The 18,234-nt window shown below is 48.9% G+C and overlaps 6 protein-coding genes across 6 annotated transcripts; 1 reads left to right on the forward strand and 5 right to left on the reverse strand.

Moving 5' to 3' along the window:
* Positions 1-36: 36 nt before the first annotated feature.
* On the reverse strand, positions 37-726 carry ATNIH1004_000978 (uncharacterized protein; the record flags this gene model as incomplete). Its single annotated transcript, XM_033565678.1, has 1 exon — positions 37-726. The coding sequence occupies one exon, from the start codon at positions 724-726 to the stop codon at positions 37-39; it is 690 nt and encodes a 229-aa protein (XP_033431435.1).
* Positions 727-2,284: 1,558 nt separating this feature from the next.
* Positions 2,285-4,887, forward strand: ATNIH1004_000979 (uncharacterized protein; the record flags this gene model as incomplete). The annotated part of the gene is made up of 7 exons (XM_033565679.1): positions 2,285-2,795; positions 2,919-3,430; positions 3,488-3,599; positions 3,671-4,038; positions 4,091-4,480; positions 4,537-4,726; positions 4,778-4,887. The coding sequence occupies 7 exons, from the start codon at positions 2,285-2,287 to the stop codon at positions 4,885-4,887; spliced, it is 2,193 nt and encodes a 730-aa protein (XP_033431436.1).
* Positions 4,888-5,419: 532 nt separating this feature from the next.
* Positions 5,420-7,659, reverse strand: ATNIH1004_000980 (uncharacterized protein; the record flags this gene model as incomplete). Its single annotated transcript, XM_033565680.1, has 5 exons — positions 5,420-6,470; positions 6,534-6,721; positions 7,094-7,119; positions 7,257-7,363; positions 7,451-7,659. 5 exons carry the CDS (start codon positions 7,657-7,659, stop codon positions 5,420-5,422), a joined length of 1,581 nt encoding a protein of 526 aa, XP_033431437.1.
* A 612-nt stretch (positions 7,660-8,271) lies between these two features.
* Positions 8,272-10,969, reverse strand: ATNIH1004_000981 (uncharacterized protein; the record flags this gene model as incomplete). The annotated part of the gene is made up of 3 exons (XM_033565681.1): positions 8,272-8,741; positions 8,794-10,147; positions 10,208-10,969. The coding sequence occupies 3 exons, from the start codon at positions 10,967-10,969 to the stop codon at positions 8,272-8,274; spliced, it is 2,586 nt and encodes an 861-aa protein (XP_033431438.1).
* A 1,231-nt stretch (positions 10,970-12,200) lies between these two features.
* Positions 12,201-14,366, reverse strand: PUF6 (uncharacterized protein; the record flags this gene model as incomplete). The annotated part of the gene is made up of 2 exons (XM_033565682.1): positions 12,201-13,912; positions 13,976-14,366. The coding sequence occupies 2 exons, from the start codon at positions 14,364-14,366 to the stop codon at positions 12,201-12,203; spliced, it is 2,103 nt and encodes a 700-aa protein (XP_033431439.1).
* A 469-nt stretch (positions 14,367-14,835) lies between these two features.
* On the reverse strand, positions 14,836-15,755 carry ATNIH1004_000983 (uncharacterized protein; the record flags this gene model as incomplete). Its single annotated transcript, XM_033565683.1, has 4 exons — positions 14,836-15,201; positions 15,286-15,423; positions 15,499-15,527; positions 15,593-15,755. 4 exons carry the CDS (start codon positions 15,753-15,755, stop codon positions 14,836-14,838), a joined length of 696 nt encoding a protein of 231 aa, XP_033431440.1.
* Positions 15,756-18,234: the final 2,479 nt, after the last annotated feature.

The raw sequence follows: 18,234 nt of genomic DNA on the forward strand, positions 1-18,234 counted from the left end.
ACAGGATCATGCAAACAATAGATAGTTTCAACATCATTAGCGAATTTTCATTGCTGCCTCCGCCAGAGTCACATTTTTTAATGCCTGGGTCTGGATAATACTGATCATGTAATTCTCCCCATAGTCACCCGTCGCATGCACAATGACATTCTCCCCGTATCCACAGTCAGTTTCGTCCGGTCCTGCCTGATGGTAATCTTCAAAACTCTCCCGAGTGATCTTATTCTCCTTCGACAGCAGAGCCGTCTTCGCATAGGCTCTTGCCTCCATGTACGTAGTGAAGACAGCCTCCACACTCATGTCCCGCACCATGGTGGTGTCCTCGTCCCCGTTGTACACGACAATGGTCTCGATCACGTAGTACAGCGGGATCGATACACGCCAATCGTCCAGATCCGTAGTGAGTCGTAGGTTATTTGGGGTCGTGTCGATGCGCACCCGGAATGTGGTTTCATCGGGGGCGACGGCATAAACAGCAAGTCCAAGATGTTCTGCTAGATTCTCCTCAAACATTTCCGGACTGGTCTCGTACTCGTTGAAAAACCCGCGTTCATATCCGGCATCGAATAGACAGCTGTGGGCCGCTGCCTTGGCCGCTCCCAGTGAGGTGTAGGTCCCTGGGATGCGCACTTTTTCTACCACATTGTATGGATCTTTAGCGATGTGCGACGTGGTGAGGAGCACATGGTAGAGATTGTCAGAAACAGGTCGCTTGATGTTTGCCATTTTTGTCTTGTCGATGGTTATCTAGAGATAGGGTAACGATGTCCTTCTCACGGTCGACTATGCATTGATAGAACTTGTTAGAGAATATAGATGGGTACAGATACTCTGTACTCCTACTCATGACGGTATACTATCGTCAATTATCGAACAGTCTAGATGCACTCCTCTCGCTTCTGGTGACTAGATCGAATGGCTCTTGTTTGGTCAGGAATTTCGTTCCGACGAGGCTTGCCTTTTAAGTATGATATAGCCACGGAACAAGACCAAGTGACTCTCCAGACATAAGAGCTGGATTCCGTATGCGTCTAATTTATTCAGTCTGATTTTATGCTGTGTAGAGTCCTCATACCGTCTTTATGATTGTCAGTAGCATAGGAGAGAGAACAGTTCAGCTGGGTAGCTGAGAATGATGGACTATGATAGATCTCTGTCTGTATTTTAATAGATTTTAGTTTCGTGGACTTTCTTGAATTTAATTATTTTTTTAGGCGCTTGCAAAACATATCTACCATCTCATTTCCTGTTTTGGCAATGACGTGAGCCGGATGAGGATAGTATAGGAGTCAGCTGTTGGTATAGAGTGTTACCATCAATAACTATGCCATTGATAACTGTTTGGTTGGCCCTTGCAGGATTAGAGCAGTCAGTTGATTCATGACAGATAATATCAAACCTCAGACCGACTTCTCTGTGTGCCTTTGATAGCTGCAGGTCAGCTGGAGTTGACGATGGACGATGCATCCGCTGTAAGAACTGTAAAAAGCGGTCACTGGAAATTACCCCGAACCATATTTTTCATTTCGATTTTTATTTATTATTTTTTACTTTCTGGCAGAGGACAAACGTAGTACAGCAGTGACTTGGCTCACATACCAGTGATGGGACATAGAATGGACAGTCCCTGAGACAGGAGACACTGTTCCTGACCAGACTGCCCTGTGAACACTCTATCAAGAGCCGTTTATATCTACAAACTATTGATTCTCTTTTCTTTAACTAGAGAACTATATTTTCTTCTCGTCACCGATCTCATCACCGCCTTTCATGCGGTGAAGCACATCCCAGTCCTCGTGACTGATGCCAGGCGGCAACTGCCAGACCGCCCGTGCAAAAGTTGGCGTTTTGCCGCTACTTGTACCATCATTATTCCCTTCATCCCACTCTAACACCTCGTTCCAGTCTCGCGTGCCTCTCTATCGTGCTCATCGTTCCTGCAATCTCAATCCCTTCTGGAACCTCCTTGTTCTCATTGTCTCTGAATATTCTCTGCTGGGTCTTGGCAGGTGGTTGTGCCCACAACCCTCTGCGTGGCCACTGCTATTTTGCCGTCCGTCCCACCCCTCGGTTCCCTCTTGCTTGTGTGCGTCACGCTTCTTTGCATGATTCTCGGTCTTTTGGCCTGTCGCGCATCAGGAGAAGAAGAAGAGTCTGACTGGCTGAGATATCTGGAGGCGTGAAATCCCCCTACGTGTTGGTGGATTTCCGAACTTTTCCTGTCGAGTCCTTCCTTTTTTTCTGCCACCCTTTCCTCCTTCTGTCGCACCCTTCAGCATTCAGCATGGGTCGCAAACCAAACCAGCTCATCCTCGAGTTCTTCATTCGCGGTCAGAAGCTCGAGGATGCCAGTAACCGTTACCAGCACACGTGCAAGGCGTGTGGCGAGAAATTTCCCAAGGGCCGTATCGATAGTTTGACCAACCATCTGGTGAAGAAGTGTCAAGCTATCCCGTTGCGTGATCGACAACGCGTCTTGCTGCGTCTCCATGAGCTCCCCGACCTTGCCGATGGCGACCAGAACAAGGACCCGAATCTTGCTGCACAGAATAAAGGCAAGGGGGTGGATCTGCCATTTACCACGCGTCAGAATTTCGATGGCCTCAATGTGCTGGCGGAGGCTTCGAGACAGGTCGGTGCTTCCGATCAGGGCAAACGGGGCGGCCCTGCTGCATACACCCAGTCGGTCACCGTTGGAGGTAAGACCGTCGTTGTTGACCCTGCGCTCGAAGCCGAGGGCTTTCAGGGTCACCCCGCCCAACCAGAACATGCCGAGGAAGACGTGAAGCCACCTGGTACGTGTTTCTTTGTTTCTTTCTTATTTCTTTTTTTGCCTTGGGAGTGCTTCCGTTTCCTTGTTTGTCGTCGGCTTGAATTCGTGTCTTCGGTGGCGCGCTAATGGAAAACAATGTCCCCAGTGACACCTCAAGCTTCCACTGCGACCCTACCATCCCTTCCTAATACTTCGCAAGTTGATCAGCCGTCATCCGCATCTCCTCCGTTGGCGGAGGCTTCGTTGACGCCTGATCCGGCGACTAACGCCCGTCAGTCACAGCTCTCCATGATCGCAGCTTCTGCTAGCGAGATGGTGCCTCACGGGCTGCCGATGGATCATGATCCTAGCGATGGACTGTCCAAAATGGGTGCCCCGTGGAATCAGCAGCTGTCGACTCAGGAACAACTGTTGTTCGACAGTCTTCAGGAGCATGACCCTTCTTTGACTGCCGCGACGCAACGCGCCGCTACCTTCCCTCGTCCTATCGCGATGAATCCCAACTCCCAGACGAAGGGGTTCGTCAACGAATTTGGCAACTCGACCAAGCCGACAAAACCCAAAGTGCGCGGACGGTTTTCCGCTACCAGGCGTAGGGAGGTCCAGGAAGTCAGAAAGCGGGGCGCGTGTATTCGGTGTCGGATGTTGAAGAAACCTGTATGTTTGGCGGTGCATACCCCTATCGTAGTGGTTTGACCCTAACACACTTCCTAGTGTTCTGGCGATAGTCCTTGCACCACCTGTGCCAGTGTCGAGAGTGCGCGCCTGTGGAAGCACCCATGCATTAGAACGCGTATTGCGGAGGAGTTTGAGCTGTACAACGCAAGTATGTGTAGTTCCTTGTCTGGATCTGATTTTTGCCGGACAGAACTGACCACACCGCCATGAATTTTTCAGATTTGCACGCCACCCTTGCTTACCACGATGTGAGTAGCATCCGAAACCAAATCAAATTTGAGCATTACGCCGGGCGCATTGAGGTTACACACTTCGAGGAGAGCATGGTCTATGTCACTTTTAGCGCTCTCCAGGGCCATAAGCCGTCTGCATCGACCCTCGATCCCCAGCTTCAGGGTCTTGGAGACGACTCGCAGTTCCAGGGACCCCTCTCCGAGCTTTATCTACTGGATAGCGACTCGGATGATTTACCTGGCAAGCTTGAGATGTACATTAAGAAAACCGCGGCGTTCTTCTACGAGCGAGAAGCTTCAGACTTCATGAGACCGACCCTGATGCTAGCGGCTGAGTTGAGTCAACAGAAGAAGGTACGTTTGATGCTGGAGTAAGGACGCTGAAATCATGCTCATTTGTTTCTAGGATGTATTGCTAGAGCGAGTGCTGGAGTTGTGGGTAGCAACTCATATTCTTTCCGACTCCGAATTATCCTGGAAAATATTCTACAACCCCACGCTTCCTCCGACTTCAATGAATTCCCTCGCACAGCCCTCGGACGACGGGCGTATGCCGATCGATCAGATGAGCAGCGCCGAGTCTTACGCACTTCTGTGCTGCCAGTTGCGCGCGGCCACCGAGAAACGTGCGTCCCAGCTGAGCAAGTCGGTGATGAATGACCTCGAGCGACGACTACTCCAGCGCCAACAAAGTGGCTGGTTTGAGACATTCTTGGTCTCCATCATACTGCTGAACTGTGTGGAGCGCACCTGCTGGCTGTTCCGCTCATGGGACAACGAGGCTTTTTCGCAGCGGGTAAGTGATGACCACGACGGATCTTGACGAACCGCTCCCTCTGACGTATATCGCAGTGGCCATTGGACAAGCGCCCTCCTTATTATGCAAGTCAGGGCGATCGCTTTTCAGATATCTTGCACATGCTGCTAAAGATGCGCAGCTTGCCGCCCAAGGCCAGTCCCCGCCCCGACAACGGCGTTTTGAAGGCTGTGGATGGGAGCGACGAGAACGCATCTCGCTGGTTTGACATGATCAAAATCACTCGTACGTATACAGCCTCTGGGATAGGAGTGAAGTAAACTAACTTTTGATCAGCTCTCTTCCTTGAACAGCGCCAGGCTACCGTCTTTGATCCCAACGATTCTCGCTCTCTCGATCTTCAATACGGAGCGAAACTGTTACCCCCTACAAATGTTTACACATGATTTGGTGCTGGTTTACGGGGTAAGGTTGAATTGAACGATATGATCATGAGGATTTGAATTCAGCGGGCTAGTATGATGGTTTTATTTTTTATTTTTATTTTTCTTTCTTTTCATTTTCTGTGCCGGAAGGAGACTGGAGGAGGAGCTCACTTGAACCAAGCAAGTCATGGCTTCTATTACTCAAACCTGAGTACCTGAATTGTAATTTAGTTCTGTGATTCGGTCACATGGACCTTTCTTTCTTTTAATAGTGCTTCAATATTCACTGTACTGATCTTAAGAATAGTGGTGACCTATTCAAGTTCGATCTCACAATTGCAATTCCCGAGAACCGAGAACTGCGAACCAGAAACAAGAGAAAAACTCGTGATGATCATAATTATACTCATAATCATGGTAATGATGTTATAATAAAAAATACCTTCCAATCTCCATCGCCCATCCAGCAAGGAATCAATACCAAACAACGAAAAAAAAAAGAAAGAAAGAAAGAAAAGAAAAAAAAGGTTCCAAAGAGAAAGATCTAACCAATCTACCAACCCTTAAGCACACCATCAAAAAGAATAGCCGGATTCTCACTAACAGGTCTGATCCCCAACACTCTAAAATCAACCTCATTTGGTCCCTCAGCCCAATCGCGCACAGTAAATCCATAATCGGAATCCATATCGTAGTCAATGATGCTGGGGAAGCCGATCCTGAAGCCACAGCTGGCACTGGCGGTACTGGTAGAAGTTAAGGGACCGGGACCGTGTCCGCGACCGAGGGTGCCAGTGTCGGGATCAGAAGAAATGTGGCTGTCGACCCAGCCTATGATGGCACCGGGGACTTGGGAGCGGGAGTCGGAGTAGTCGTAGTCGCAGCCGTCGGTGTGCCAGTTGTAAATGGAATTGGAATTGTATCCAGGCAGGCCCCTGACGACGGTGGCGGTATTGTGTTCGTGAGGACCAACGATCGTAGTAGGGGCGGGAGTCGAAGCAGGAGTCAATACGGGGGACTTGGGAGATGGATATGGAGAGTCATCGCAGGTGGAGGATGAACCCCAGTGAGTGACTTTAGGGCGGTAGGTCCAGGAGGAACATTCGTGTTTGATGTTCCAGCCGTCATTGTTATTGTCATTGTTGTCATTGTTGGTGGTCACGTAGACAGGGGCTTCGTAGGGGGTTTCCGCGCAGGCATTGACATTGGCATCGTTGACAGAAGGACACCAGCCAGAATGGTCAGTGGTAGGCTCGGGGGCTCCCTGGTAATTAGAGAAGTCGATAGGAGTAAGGGCGGTCCATTCGCCCACAGCAGTGCGCCCGCCATAACGGTCAGTGACAGACACGGGAGCTTCACTAAACCAGTCATGATGGTCGGTGGCAAGCTCGGGACTCTCGCTATCCCAGTCATGATGGTTAGAGATGGGGTTGTTGTGAGCAGGGGGGGCGGCAGTCCATTCAGCGACAACATCAGCGAGCTCAGGTTTGATGTTATCGGCGGAAGAGGCACCAAAGGATGCAGAGTCTACGACGGAGGACCTCTTTTCAAGCAAGACGAAGTAAAAGTCTTTGACATCATCGGTGAAACTCAGGTGGAAAGTGCTAACTCTGTGTCAGTATATAGGTGGAGGGAAAAGAGGACAGTGGATCTCGATATAGACTTACAAGCCTCCGAAGGTGGCCTCGTCATCACTGATCACTCCGGAGACACGGGTCAACAGAACAGGATCGATCACAAGGTTCTTGCGGCCCTCAGCAATGATAGGGCAGTTCTTGGTCAGAGGGAGACCGGGGAAGTTGAACAGCCGGAATTGAGCCCCATCCTTGCGGAAGATGAGGAGTTTCTTTGAATCCTGAATTTGATTCAGTAATGATGTTTGTAGAGGAAAGAGAGATTCTCACAGTCATGTTGATTGTAGTTATTCAGTTTTTTAGCGATGAGTGGAATCGTTTATGGATTGAGTTGTAAAATTGAAGGAAAGATGGACGAAGGAGAGAATGTTAGGAAGAACAGAAAGAGAGGGGGAGGGCAGTAGATATTAATATAGCCTCCTAAGCTATTTCAGTGACAGCCAGACATCACCAGTGAGTTATGGCAGGTGAATAGAGAAGAGAATATGTACGGATATCAGAAAAAACAGGATCAAACTGGCGGGTGAATACCAGACAGCAGCAACAATGGAAGAAGAATCACGGATCAGTCCACATATCCCAGGGACCCTTACCCAATCCAATCTATGCAACAGGGAATCTGAAAGGAAAGCGACACATTTACCAAAGAAAAACAGTAAATCTTATCAACATCATCAACGCACCATGCCACATTAACCTAGCCCTGGTCCTATTTAAATGAGAAGATACGGAAGATCCTGCACCACATTCAGATACCTGTCGAATCCTGTGGATGAAGCTGATCCCTCGCCTGCTCCAGAACCACTGCATAATACTTGCCCTCTTCCGAGGTATCATGGTACGGGCCAGCGGAAACAACAGACCTGAGGCGCTAGTTAGCGCTCTGCTTGCTCATACGTTGACAGGTGCACGGATGCATATGAATAACTGCATGAATTGAATGAACATACCACCCCTTGTACTTTGGTTGGTTGAAGATGTCGGTGAATGCCTTTAGAATGCGCAGCGGCAGCTCTAGAATCGAAGGTAATTCTGGTCCAGGCCCACAAATGGGAAGACCCAGTTTATTAACAGGTAGATACACAGTCTCTGTGGCTTTTTGTGGATTCCGCGCCTCTTGGAAGATAAGCAGCCGGCGCACATGTTGTGGGGAACCCATGATTGTCCGTCCACACTCTGAACGCTGAAGTTAATGGTGGCGTGTTGGTAGATCTGTCAGTGGAAAAGACTATGCAGGTCCGTGTGGGTTTCTTTCTCTATAGTTCCCTGGATCACTGTGTGCATAGATCGTTCACGTGCCTTCGCTGTCTCCCAAGGTGGAGATGGGTCTGATGAACGGTGAAAAGGGCTTCATCTAGGAGATGAGAATGCTGCCTTCTGGGTTGGTTTGTGCACAAGCAACGCGATTTTCCTCTTGGGGGATTAGTCAGCGACTCCACCTCGCAGCGATTCTTTTTTTATTTATTCTGGATCATTGCTTTGATTCAGACCGTTCTATACATTAGATAGTTCATTAGAATAGCAGTGGGCTGGTCTCAGAGAAAGCCCTCTTTGGTATAATCTTATATATACGAAGAACTATAGAACAGGTGCTAAAACAAGATAGAAAACAAAAAGAGAGACAGATATCAAAACATCAGGGTATCAAGAATCAAAATTCCGCCTCCGTTGACCACGGCCGCAGTAGAAACACAAGGAAAATGGCCAACTGCAAACCAACAATTCACCATCTGGTTAATCGTTAGGGTCAAACGGGTCTAAAGCCCCCCACCTAAGTATCAAGCTCACCATCAAGGACACGCCGAGCGGCGTCTAGTCGCCATCTGAGCAGCCGTACGAGTTTCGGATCCGGGTCCGCAGAGGTTGTGATAGTCTGGAGGTCCATGCAGACATCCCCCAGACTCTTAAATAGGTTTTCTAAAAGCCGCGTGTCGTCGCCGTTGAGACCCATGTTACCTCTTTCTGCAGAGCTCGGATGAGAGCTAGAAGCTGCCCGCACCGTTGACACGAGAGACGAAGCCAGGGCTGTTGGGGTGGCGGACCCCGTTGTCGCAGAATCCGAACGTTGGGACGTCGACCGTGCATCTAAATACAGGTGCTCTTCACCATTGCTTACGCCATTCCGTAAGCTGAGTTGTCTCCGGATTGCCCGCGGAGTGCCCATCTGCTCAGAATCAGCGTGGTCTGGATGATACTGTGCCGCATCTTCGTATCCATGATAGGGATGGTGCTCAAGCATTTCTGTCCCATCGTCAGTGCCAATCGGACATGGGGCAAAATGAAGAAGTCTCACCTGCATTGAATCTCCTATCCCAGTAGAGCACGCTTTCTATGTCGTCACGGTCACCTTCTATTGCAGTCGCAAAAGTCGCTATTGTGGAAACCGACGCGCCGCTATTTGCCCGGGAGTGACGGACGAGCTGACGGTCATGGGTCGGGCGTGTGGTTTCAACAGATGAATTTGATGCCTCACTTCCTCGACGCAGCCTGCTCTGCGTGTAACTGCCCAGAGCGCTGTGGAGGATGAAATTCTCGTAGTCAAAGGCGTCTTCGCGTTCCTCGTGAGGCCTAGAGTCGTTGCTCTGGGGGACGGCGGGAAAGGCTTCTAAAGGATCTTGTAGGTCATCATCCAAAGGCTCACGCAATATCTCATTCAACGCCTCCCGGTCGATCTCCGAATTTGACGAACCGTCCGTGTCATATTCACCCTCCTGTGCGTCTTCGTAGAGACTTTCAGCGACCGATTGGCCATCATCATCCTTGTTTGGCTGGTAAGCCTTGGAGTAAGCCATCGATTGAGATTTGACACCCAACTCCTCACTGACGTTTGGGCCGGAAGGCTCCTGCCCATCTACAGCGGAATCTAGCTCGCCGATAGATCGCCTCTCCCGGACGTGCTCGGGGGTATGTCCACACCCCGGGCTTACGATGCTATGATGGTCTTTCGATTCCAGCGGAGTATTATGCCAATGCTCTGTCGCGGTAAAAGGGCTCGGCGTTCGCAGACTCTGTAGACTGCGTCGACGTAAGTTGTCCTCTTGTGCTTTGACCTTCAAACTGGATATTTTGATGTGTAATCCCTTCATCTGATCTTGAAGATCTCGCACCTGGAGCTGCGATTGCGACCGGGACGATGAATCATGGGAAGGGTGAGCTGAGTTGAACTCCTCTGCGCTCGACGCCTTATTCCCACTTTCCTCCGTTGAAATCCCCAAGCCTCTAGATGTATCAGACAATATGTGCTCTTCCGCCAGGGTTGGATGCAAGGCATTGATGGACGACCTGTGGGTGAGATACGCCCTGTTCGGTGCATACTGAAACGAACGTTCACCGTTATTGAAATTCGACGTAGTGCTCGATCCCATGGCGCTCACTGATCGGGAGGGGTTGAGATCGACAACCGAGAGACTCGCCGATGGGACGTTGGTCTCACTGTATACCCGTGAATGGCGATTGCTGGGAAAATCCTGAGATGACGTATATGTCGCACGAGGACGGAGAGCGGACGGCCGTCGATCAGTCCGGGATATGGATCGGTACAGGCCGCCGACAGGCTGGCCCATGCCAACGGACGGTGTTGGCGACGTCGGCAGCAACGGGGATACCCGCATCGACGAACGAGCTCGTGTTAGGTTACCTTCCATAAGCTACCATGGTACAGTCAGCCAGGAGAAAAACAAACTATATCTACTCAGCATTTGACCTACCGTAAGTCGCTGCTTTGCATTCTCGAGAATTCTTTCTGCTTCACTGCTCAAAACCACCGATGACATTTCATCTACGGGACTCCCTTCTTCCGTAGTTGACACAACACTCAATCGTGAACTGTCGCCATTGGTACCCGTCTCGATGGCACGCACCTTTTCCCTTAATTGATCGTGACCCATGCTGTGTACCTCGTGAGAAACCGCTGGACCATTCGCACGCACCTTCGTCTCCTGCGACGAAGCTTCGCTAGCGCCACTAATTGTCGAGCTAGACGAGCTGCTCCACGTGCCCGTGTCCTGATTCTCGGTCTCCTCGACGCGATGCGGAAGCGGCGACCCTGCCAGTCCATCGTCGTGCTCTATAACACCTGGATTTCTCACTGACAACCCGGATAGGTGCGTCGCTGACGAAGCATCCTCCTCCCCGATATCCGATAAGCGGCGACCGGCTTCATGCCCCTCGTGCTGCCACGTATGACGCGGGAAACCCTTCTTCTGCGGTCGGTTCGCGGGCGCATGTATACCATCTTCTGTGGCATCTCCACCGAAATCAGCGGGATACTGTTGGGATCCGTAGAAGGACTGTAGATGGGAGAGGGAGGGCAGGTTAAAAGGAGGCGACGGAGTGGACGATTCACGCTCTTTCTGGTCGAACGGTAAAATCATATCCGGGTTCGATAATGTCGGCGACGGAGGGATCGGTGGGGGATATCGCGGAGGATGCGAGACATCCTCCACAGCAGAGAATGTGCTGTAGGGCATTTTCTTGGTCTAGGTATGGGGCCAAGAGAGGCGCGATGAGCAGACGATAACCCGAATCCCAAGGGACGAAGCGATGTACCACCACTCAAAACAAGGCCATCTGAACTGGGGAAGATACCGTCTGCTTCTTCTTAAGGTACCGTATCTGCTAGTCAAATGAGAGAGCGAGGGGGTGGGTGGGATTATTGAGCTGTAGGTGGGATGTAGATGCAGTCGCAATAAGCAAAAGATGCGAAACAAGTCAGTCACGCAATTAAAATAATATTAGAAATGCCAAGATGAGAAGGAGAGTAGAAAAAGAAAAGAAACAAATGAAAGAATGAAAGAACAAGGGAATGTAATGTGGATTAAAACCTAGGGATTAACTGTAGGCACTGTAAGAAGATCAAGACAAGAAAAGAATCACGACAACCAACTTAGAAATCCTATTCGTTGTGATTAGTTTCTTTTGTTCCTGAACAAATAGCCCGTTCCTCGTGTGCTAACTCTTTTTTTCTGCCCTTACTGTCCCCAAAATGGTATGGATCTGAGCCCTGGCGATGGACCGTTAAATGCCCGGTCGCATATAATAATAATACTAAGTACAGAGTAATACATAATACCAATAACAATAGAAAAGAATTCCTTAGGGCCGTACCATTTGGACCACCGTCATCAACATGGGGGCCAAGTGGTCGTAAGTTATTGTTGCTAGTGTTTACTTCCTATAATAAGCAGCGTTTTGGTGGAACCGTACGGTACTAGATACTCTGTACTGGTTGAGGACCATTGACAACTCTCAGACAGCAACTCTCAGACATCACCGCTGCACTGGAAGTGGGCCACATTAAAAACCACCTGCAGGAGATCATCATCACTGAGAGATTAGATGGTTCATAAAATAAGCTCCTCTGTCCTTGCGCCCAGCGTCAGGAGCGGGTGGGTTGTATGAGCCCCTGAACGGAGAGAGTCGGATTATTGGTATTTTGTATCATAACGGGATGTTCTGAATAATTTGTTTATTTTTAATTAATTAATTAATTCTTTGGTTTTTCTTGTAGATTATAGACACACCTACGAGGCATAGGAAACTAATAGGAAATATTCAAATGCTTTTCTAGCTCTCTTGGTCCTAAAACGATCTCAGACCCTGTACAGATGAAAGATGCCAACCCGATTCCTAAACACATAAATAAGAGCCAACATTATAGAGTATACTGTCAAAAAACATACATCTATATCACCTAATCGATCAGATCTTTTCCAGCAGCAGTTTAGCACCACTACCGGCAGGGCCAGCCTTCTTCTTGTCATCCTTTCCAGTCGCCGCAGCGGCCTTCTCCAAGGCCTTCTTGCCCTTCTTCAGCGTCTTCAACAGCTCGCCCTTCTTTTCAAATTCATCGGACTCTGCAAGGGCCACCACCACGAACGTGTTGGATCCCGTGGCCCAAGACATAATTTCATCCTTGATCTGCTCATACAGCAACGCGTGGAAGTTCAATGGCGGCTGCACCTTCTCCACAGCCTTCTCGGCACTGTTGAATCGCCCACCTTGGACGAGAGACTTCAACAACCGGCCCACAAATGGCGAGTCCTGGGTGTCGGATCGGGATTTAGCGGCAGTGGCCACCGCGGACAAGGCAGCGCTCTTGTCGCCGTCAGCATCGAACAGCACCTCGGCAATAAACTGGCAGCCAAAGCTGGTCTCCAGCAACGAGTCTGCGCGTGCAGCAATAAACCCAAGGAGATTCGAGGATGCAGCCTTCACCAGCTCTTGGCGTCGAACTGTCGGGTCCTTCTTCGAGGTTTCCTTGCGCACTTCCCGGATCTCCTTCAAGATTTCCTGATCGGCCTCGGGAAGAAGCCATTTCACTCGGTCTCCGGCGAATGGAAACAACACGGGAATCCGAGCCGTCAGGTCGGTCACCTGGAAGAGCAGCTCCTCATTGCGCGTTTCCTCCGATGCGTTCTGATTCAGTAGCTCCGTGAAAATCAGTTTAGAGGTAAGCTTGGTGTCATCAATGACTTCATATGCTGCCAAAAGCACCATGTGCCCATGGAGATCACCCGCCATCATCTTGATAGTATCCTTGTAGAATCGAGTAAGTAGTTTCCGGTCCTTGGCGTTAGAATATGCCAAGCTCAGACACATCAATCGCGAACCAGGTTTGGTGAAGGCCAGGTTTTTCACCAAATCCCCTTCTTCGTCACCCTTTAGCAACTCGATAAACTCATTAGCCTCTGTACTGCCCGGTTTTGTGTTCAGGAAATACTGTAGCATAGCATCGTGCAGCAGTGTGAATCCGGTGTTTTTCTTCTGAATAAGTTGGTTGATGAGTTCGTGAAGGTAATGCATGATGGGAGACCTCTTCTCAGGGTGTTCCTTTAGGATCTCAGAGAGGTCTGCAGATGGTTTTTTATCTGTCTCCCTGAAAATCACAAACTCCGGCCCATACCATTCCCGGAGGATAAGCGCCTTTTGTTCCGGCGTAGCAACCATTCGGTAAATATCATCAAGAATCCAAGACGCTTCCGGATGACGGATGAGCCGTTTCACCTTACCATAAAATTCTGGGATAATCATGTCCCGGGTCTCGTTGTCCCCATGAACAATCATCTTTCCGATCAGGAACTTGGCATATCGGCTTTGTGCCAAGTCGTTGAAGTGGCCCTTCAATTCTTGTGCAATCTGCTTCCGCTGCTCGCTGTTCGCATACTTCAGCGCGGTCTGGATAACGCGAACTGAATCGTGCTTGAAAACGAAATCCCTGACACGTCCAGTAATAATTTCAAAAAGCTCAGCAATGAGCTTCTTCCTCTCCTCGAGTGGAACATGCGATTTACGACGCAGACGCTCCCACAGCTGTTTCGAGCGGATAATTATATCGGCGTTGGGCCTTGCGGCTTTGCGCTCTTGCAAAAGGGCCTTCTGTTTGGCATGCGATTCGCGAGATGAGCTTCCATCTAGAGAGAGAAAAAAATGTTAGTCCAAACTCGAATCAGCGACTGAAAGTAATGCAGGCATACTCTTCGCAGGCTCTTCAGATTTCATAGATTCCGCGCCAGAGTTTGGCTTCTTCTCTGTAGCTTCAGTATCTTCACTGCCCTCTTCTTCGTCATCCAATTCGTCCATGTGAACATCTTCATCATGAAATCCCTCTTCCCTATCGATCTCCGAATCCGAGATATCGTCAACGTCAAAATCATCTTCATCCTCTGATTCCTCTTCTAACTTCTTCTTTTTGGCAGACTTTTTATCATCCTTTCCGAACTTTGCGCTCTTCTTCGACTCGCTTCGAGGAGTAGTTTTCTTAACTGATGTAGATTTGTCTTTCTTCGTCGGGGCGGCCGTCTTCGTCTTCGTGCGTTTGCCGTCGCGCCCGTCGCCGCCGTCAACAGAACGCTTCACTCCAACCATGGTGATACCTCTTTGTCTTTTTTTCCTTGGAAAATAATTGGATAGGCAGAATAGTGAGGAATCACTAGTGGAGAGAAAGTGGTATGTCACCGGCTCGATAATTTTCTGCTCATTCACTCCCGCGGAGTGGCTTTTTTTTTTTTTTTCGGGCGGTAAAGTTTGCATGGTTTGCACTACTGATAAGCATTAAGCACTATAAGCAGCATCATGCGATAATACGGATTCCATAGAAAACGATGGTGAGAAAATAAGACATAGGAGAAGAGACAAACGTATATGTAAAGCAAAAGAGCTTTAATTGAAGCATTATATTAATTTCGCTACAAGCAATCGCGTTGTATAAAGCAATGATGGTCAAATGAAAATCATCCAACAGCCAAGGAACCAACACGGTTCTAGAGAGTCGCATATCCCATTAATGTCCCTTCAACGCCCAGTAATACTCCGTTTATAATTATGCTCAAGGGCTTCAGCCCTCACGCACCTCTGTCGCTACGCCGGGCGACGGTGGCTTCATGGCGCCGAGTTCGGAGCCTACATTGCTTTGCCCTCGTTTCCTGCCAGGGATATGAAAGCCCAGGTGAGAGGCTTTGGAATTCGGCGTTTGTGAGTCGCTTGTGAAGTCGCCGAGTCGGGAAAATATGCCTTTTTTCTTCGGCTTCTCTTCTTCTTCCAGTCCCACGTCTTCAAATTGTTCCTCCTCCATAGATTCGGGTTGTTTCCTAAATCCGGTATGCACGGCAGATGTCGATGTTATGCGAGAGAAGCGCGAGTCAAGTGACGTTCGAGATGGCACCGTGTCACAGTAGCTCACTGGAGAGCGGGCGGAGATGTCCTAGGAGGTTAATGTTAGACTTCTCTGTATAAATAATCTATATTCGCTTTCGTGGCCGAGAAAGCGATTTAGAGGGAAACTAACGAATGACCGGCGGTATGAATCAAACGATTCGCGGGATATAGAAAAGGGTTCATTATCGTCAACTAAACATCGGTGATTCGATGATTTCGATGAGCCCGGATGCCGATGCCAGAAGCTCTGCTTCTCCGGAGGAGATGGCTATTTACATATAATTAGCCATTTCACAATCTCAGGTATTCGTTCAGCACATCGTCGGGGGCGGGTAATATGTACCGGAAGATAAGCACCATTGTCGTCGACAACTACAGGTCGATCACGAAGTTAGCGGGATCGCATTATATTCAATATGGAGTGAGATAGACCATACCACTCAATTTATATTCGACCGGTTCATTATCGGAGCTTTTCCTGAAACTCAGAGCCGTCGAACTGTGACTCTCTGTGGATAAACGGCCGTTAGGATTGCTATCAATCTCCCCGCCATTGGGCGCGGCGGACTTTTTGGCCAAGAAGTTGCGGAACGGAACCATATTCAAACTAGAGGGGAGGTGTGCTTGCGCGGGAAAGAATCGGTCGGACACGGGCTTCCGAGACCAGCACGAGTAGAACTAAGATCCCGGAGGACTGAAATCTCTAGAAGGTGGGTACTGGAGAAAGGGCGAGAAGGTGGGCAAGTTGTAGGAAACAAAATCTCACATGATCGGCGGTTCGGCGTCGGTACAAATTATGAGGTGGTGGTCCGCCTGAATGTAAGGCAATTGGATAACTTATGGGCGATCTTGAGGGGCGAATAGTTTCGGTTTCATTGGCCACTAAACTAATTTCTCCGTGGTCAGGGCGAGATTGTCGCCCCACTCCTAATCCCCGTACAACTCGGAGTGCTAATAATTGCGTTATGGCTTCCTACCATCTTTTTCCACCCCCTAGCAGATATCGTCTCTACCCCTTTTCTGGTTGTCTTTAACTTTCTGTTTGACTTTGTTCTCGTGCCGACTTTCAATTCTAGCCGACCATTGGTGCGGAGGACGGCCTTCAGGTTGTCCTGGTAAACTACTTAACACCAAATAATTACTATATATAACTTCTCTCTCAGTTATCTCAGACATTTTGAGCAAGTCAAGGCTGGTGTCCAATTGGATGTGCAGACGTCATTAGTGTGTTGAACTTGCTTGCACGGCCAGTCAGTGGGAGTATAGAACCCAACGGATATCTCTGACTCATGTCTGGTGATGGTGATAAGGCTCTAATATCCTCTCTACCTCAGAACAGAGTAAAGATGTGGCTCCCTAGGTTGTCACTTGTTGGTACTGGAAGTCATTGGTGCGGGACTGCACTGCGTCACGGTGTGCGCACACACAACCCATTGGTAAAGTTTATGGTTCAAGTCTGGGGGATCTACTTCGGCGATTTTTGGGTTACATAGATGTTTTGCTACGGAGCTTGAAGTCGACGACTGCCTTGTGGAAGGCCTGTCTAGCAGTTGCATTCACCAGTGATCCATATCTGGGGAATCTACATATTAGCCTTCTAGCAAAGGTGTATCTTTCCTGCGGAAACTCTCGATTTTTGCATGTGATGAAATAGGCCAGTATCGTAATTCTACGTGGTCTAGATTGGTACGGACCAGATAATGCTACAAATTTCGTGACACTACCATCATTGATTAAGAAGCACAAGATAGCTGGGTTTTACTGCAGGCGTTACTATGCTCTGCACATGTTGTCACCAGCGCACAGTAGCCTCAGTTCCATACTTGCTACCACTATTTCGTTGCATCATCCCTCGAGCCAAATTTTCTTCAACCTTCAATGGCACGACGAAATGATGAGCTCGTGATAGCCATGCAATTATGATGATCGCCGGGGAAAGGGAATGAATCCCCTGTCTTTCCCTCTCCACTTCCATCTTCTCGTTCTTCCTAACACAACTCTATCTGCTCCCCCAACAAAAACCATCTGCTCAAACTTATCTATCTACTCTAGCTTGAAAAATTTTACACTATCCGAATGGTTTATGACCAGAAGATCTTGCTGCCTCTTGCCTTCTCGGCTGTGGCGAAAGGAGCCATTGCTGCCGCTTTGCCTACAAACCCAACTCGGAACGGCACTGTCCCATTCTCAAGGAAACTTTGAAGACAAGACTAAGAATTCCTCGTTCCCCCACAGGCCGCAGTTGCATACAACTGAGACCGAGTCTACTAGTAGTTGCTGCCTGAAAGGAATTTGACTGCTGATTTCTCTGAATGCTAACTCTATATGTGGTCATAGCGATGGAAAGATGACACTCTTATCACCAAGGGAGGCTGGTTTTGTGACTATTGCAGTTTTCAATGAATTCTATTGGATAACCTGTCCATAGCAGCGTAGTCCGACGACAGTACTCTTGTGTTGATAATAATAGCCGTGACCTCACTACTCCTACTACCGTCAATATGCTCCTGGACAGCAACGCGAGTAATGTTGACCTCAATCTCCGATGACATGTAGCGGCTACCAGAGTAGTCATACGACTGTTCAAATGACTGCTAGCCGTGATGATTTGACTTGTTCCTTGTCAATGGATGAGACTATGGCTCCTTCGTCCTCTTGCTTCAGTACTCTCTACTCGCGCCAGCTGAAATCACTCCACTGTGTAATTAAGACTAGGAAGTTCATCGCTTTTGGACCTTTTTGCCTAGTTGTCGCCCAACATACTCCAAACTCTCAAGACGAATCTTGGCTTATCAGCTTCGAAACTCAGCAACCATGCACTAGATCGGCTCTGCTTAAATAGTTGTTTGCGAGGAGTATCACGAAATGGTGTTAAGCGTAGGAGATCATAACTCTTCAAACATTTTCCACATTCTTGTTCCCTAATGCTCACTTGGCTTTATGATGTGTCCGGGTTCATAGTTCGATCCTAACTGAAAGTCATTGCAAAGTCAGCCGAAGCTGAGCATTATGCACATGACTCCCATCACTGGACCTGGCCTCAGAGACTGTAACACTGTGAATCACTTGCCTTGAAAAT

The sequence above is a fragment of the Aspergillus tanneri genome (assembly GCF_003426965.1).
Source record: "Aspergillus tanneri strain NIH1004 chromosome Unknown AapTan_2_pilon_pilon_pilon, whole genome shotgun sequence".
Classification (NCBI taxonomy): Eukaryota; Fungi; Ascomycota; class Eurotiomycetes; order Eurotiales; family Aspergillaceae; genus Aspergillus; species Aspergillus tanneri.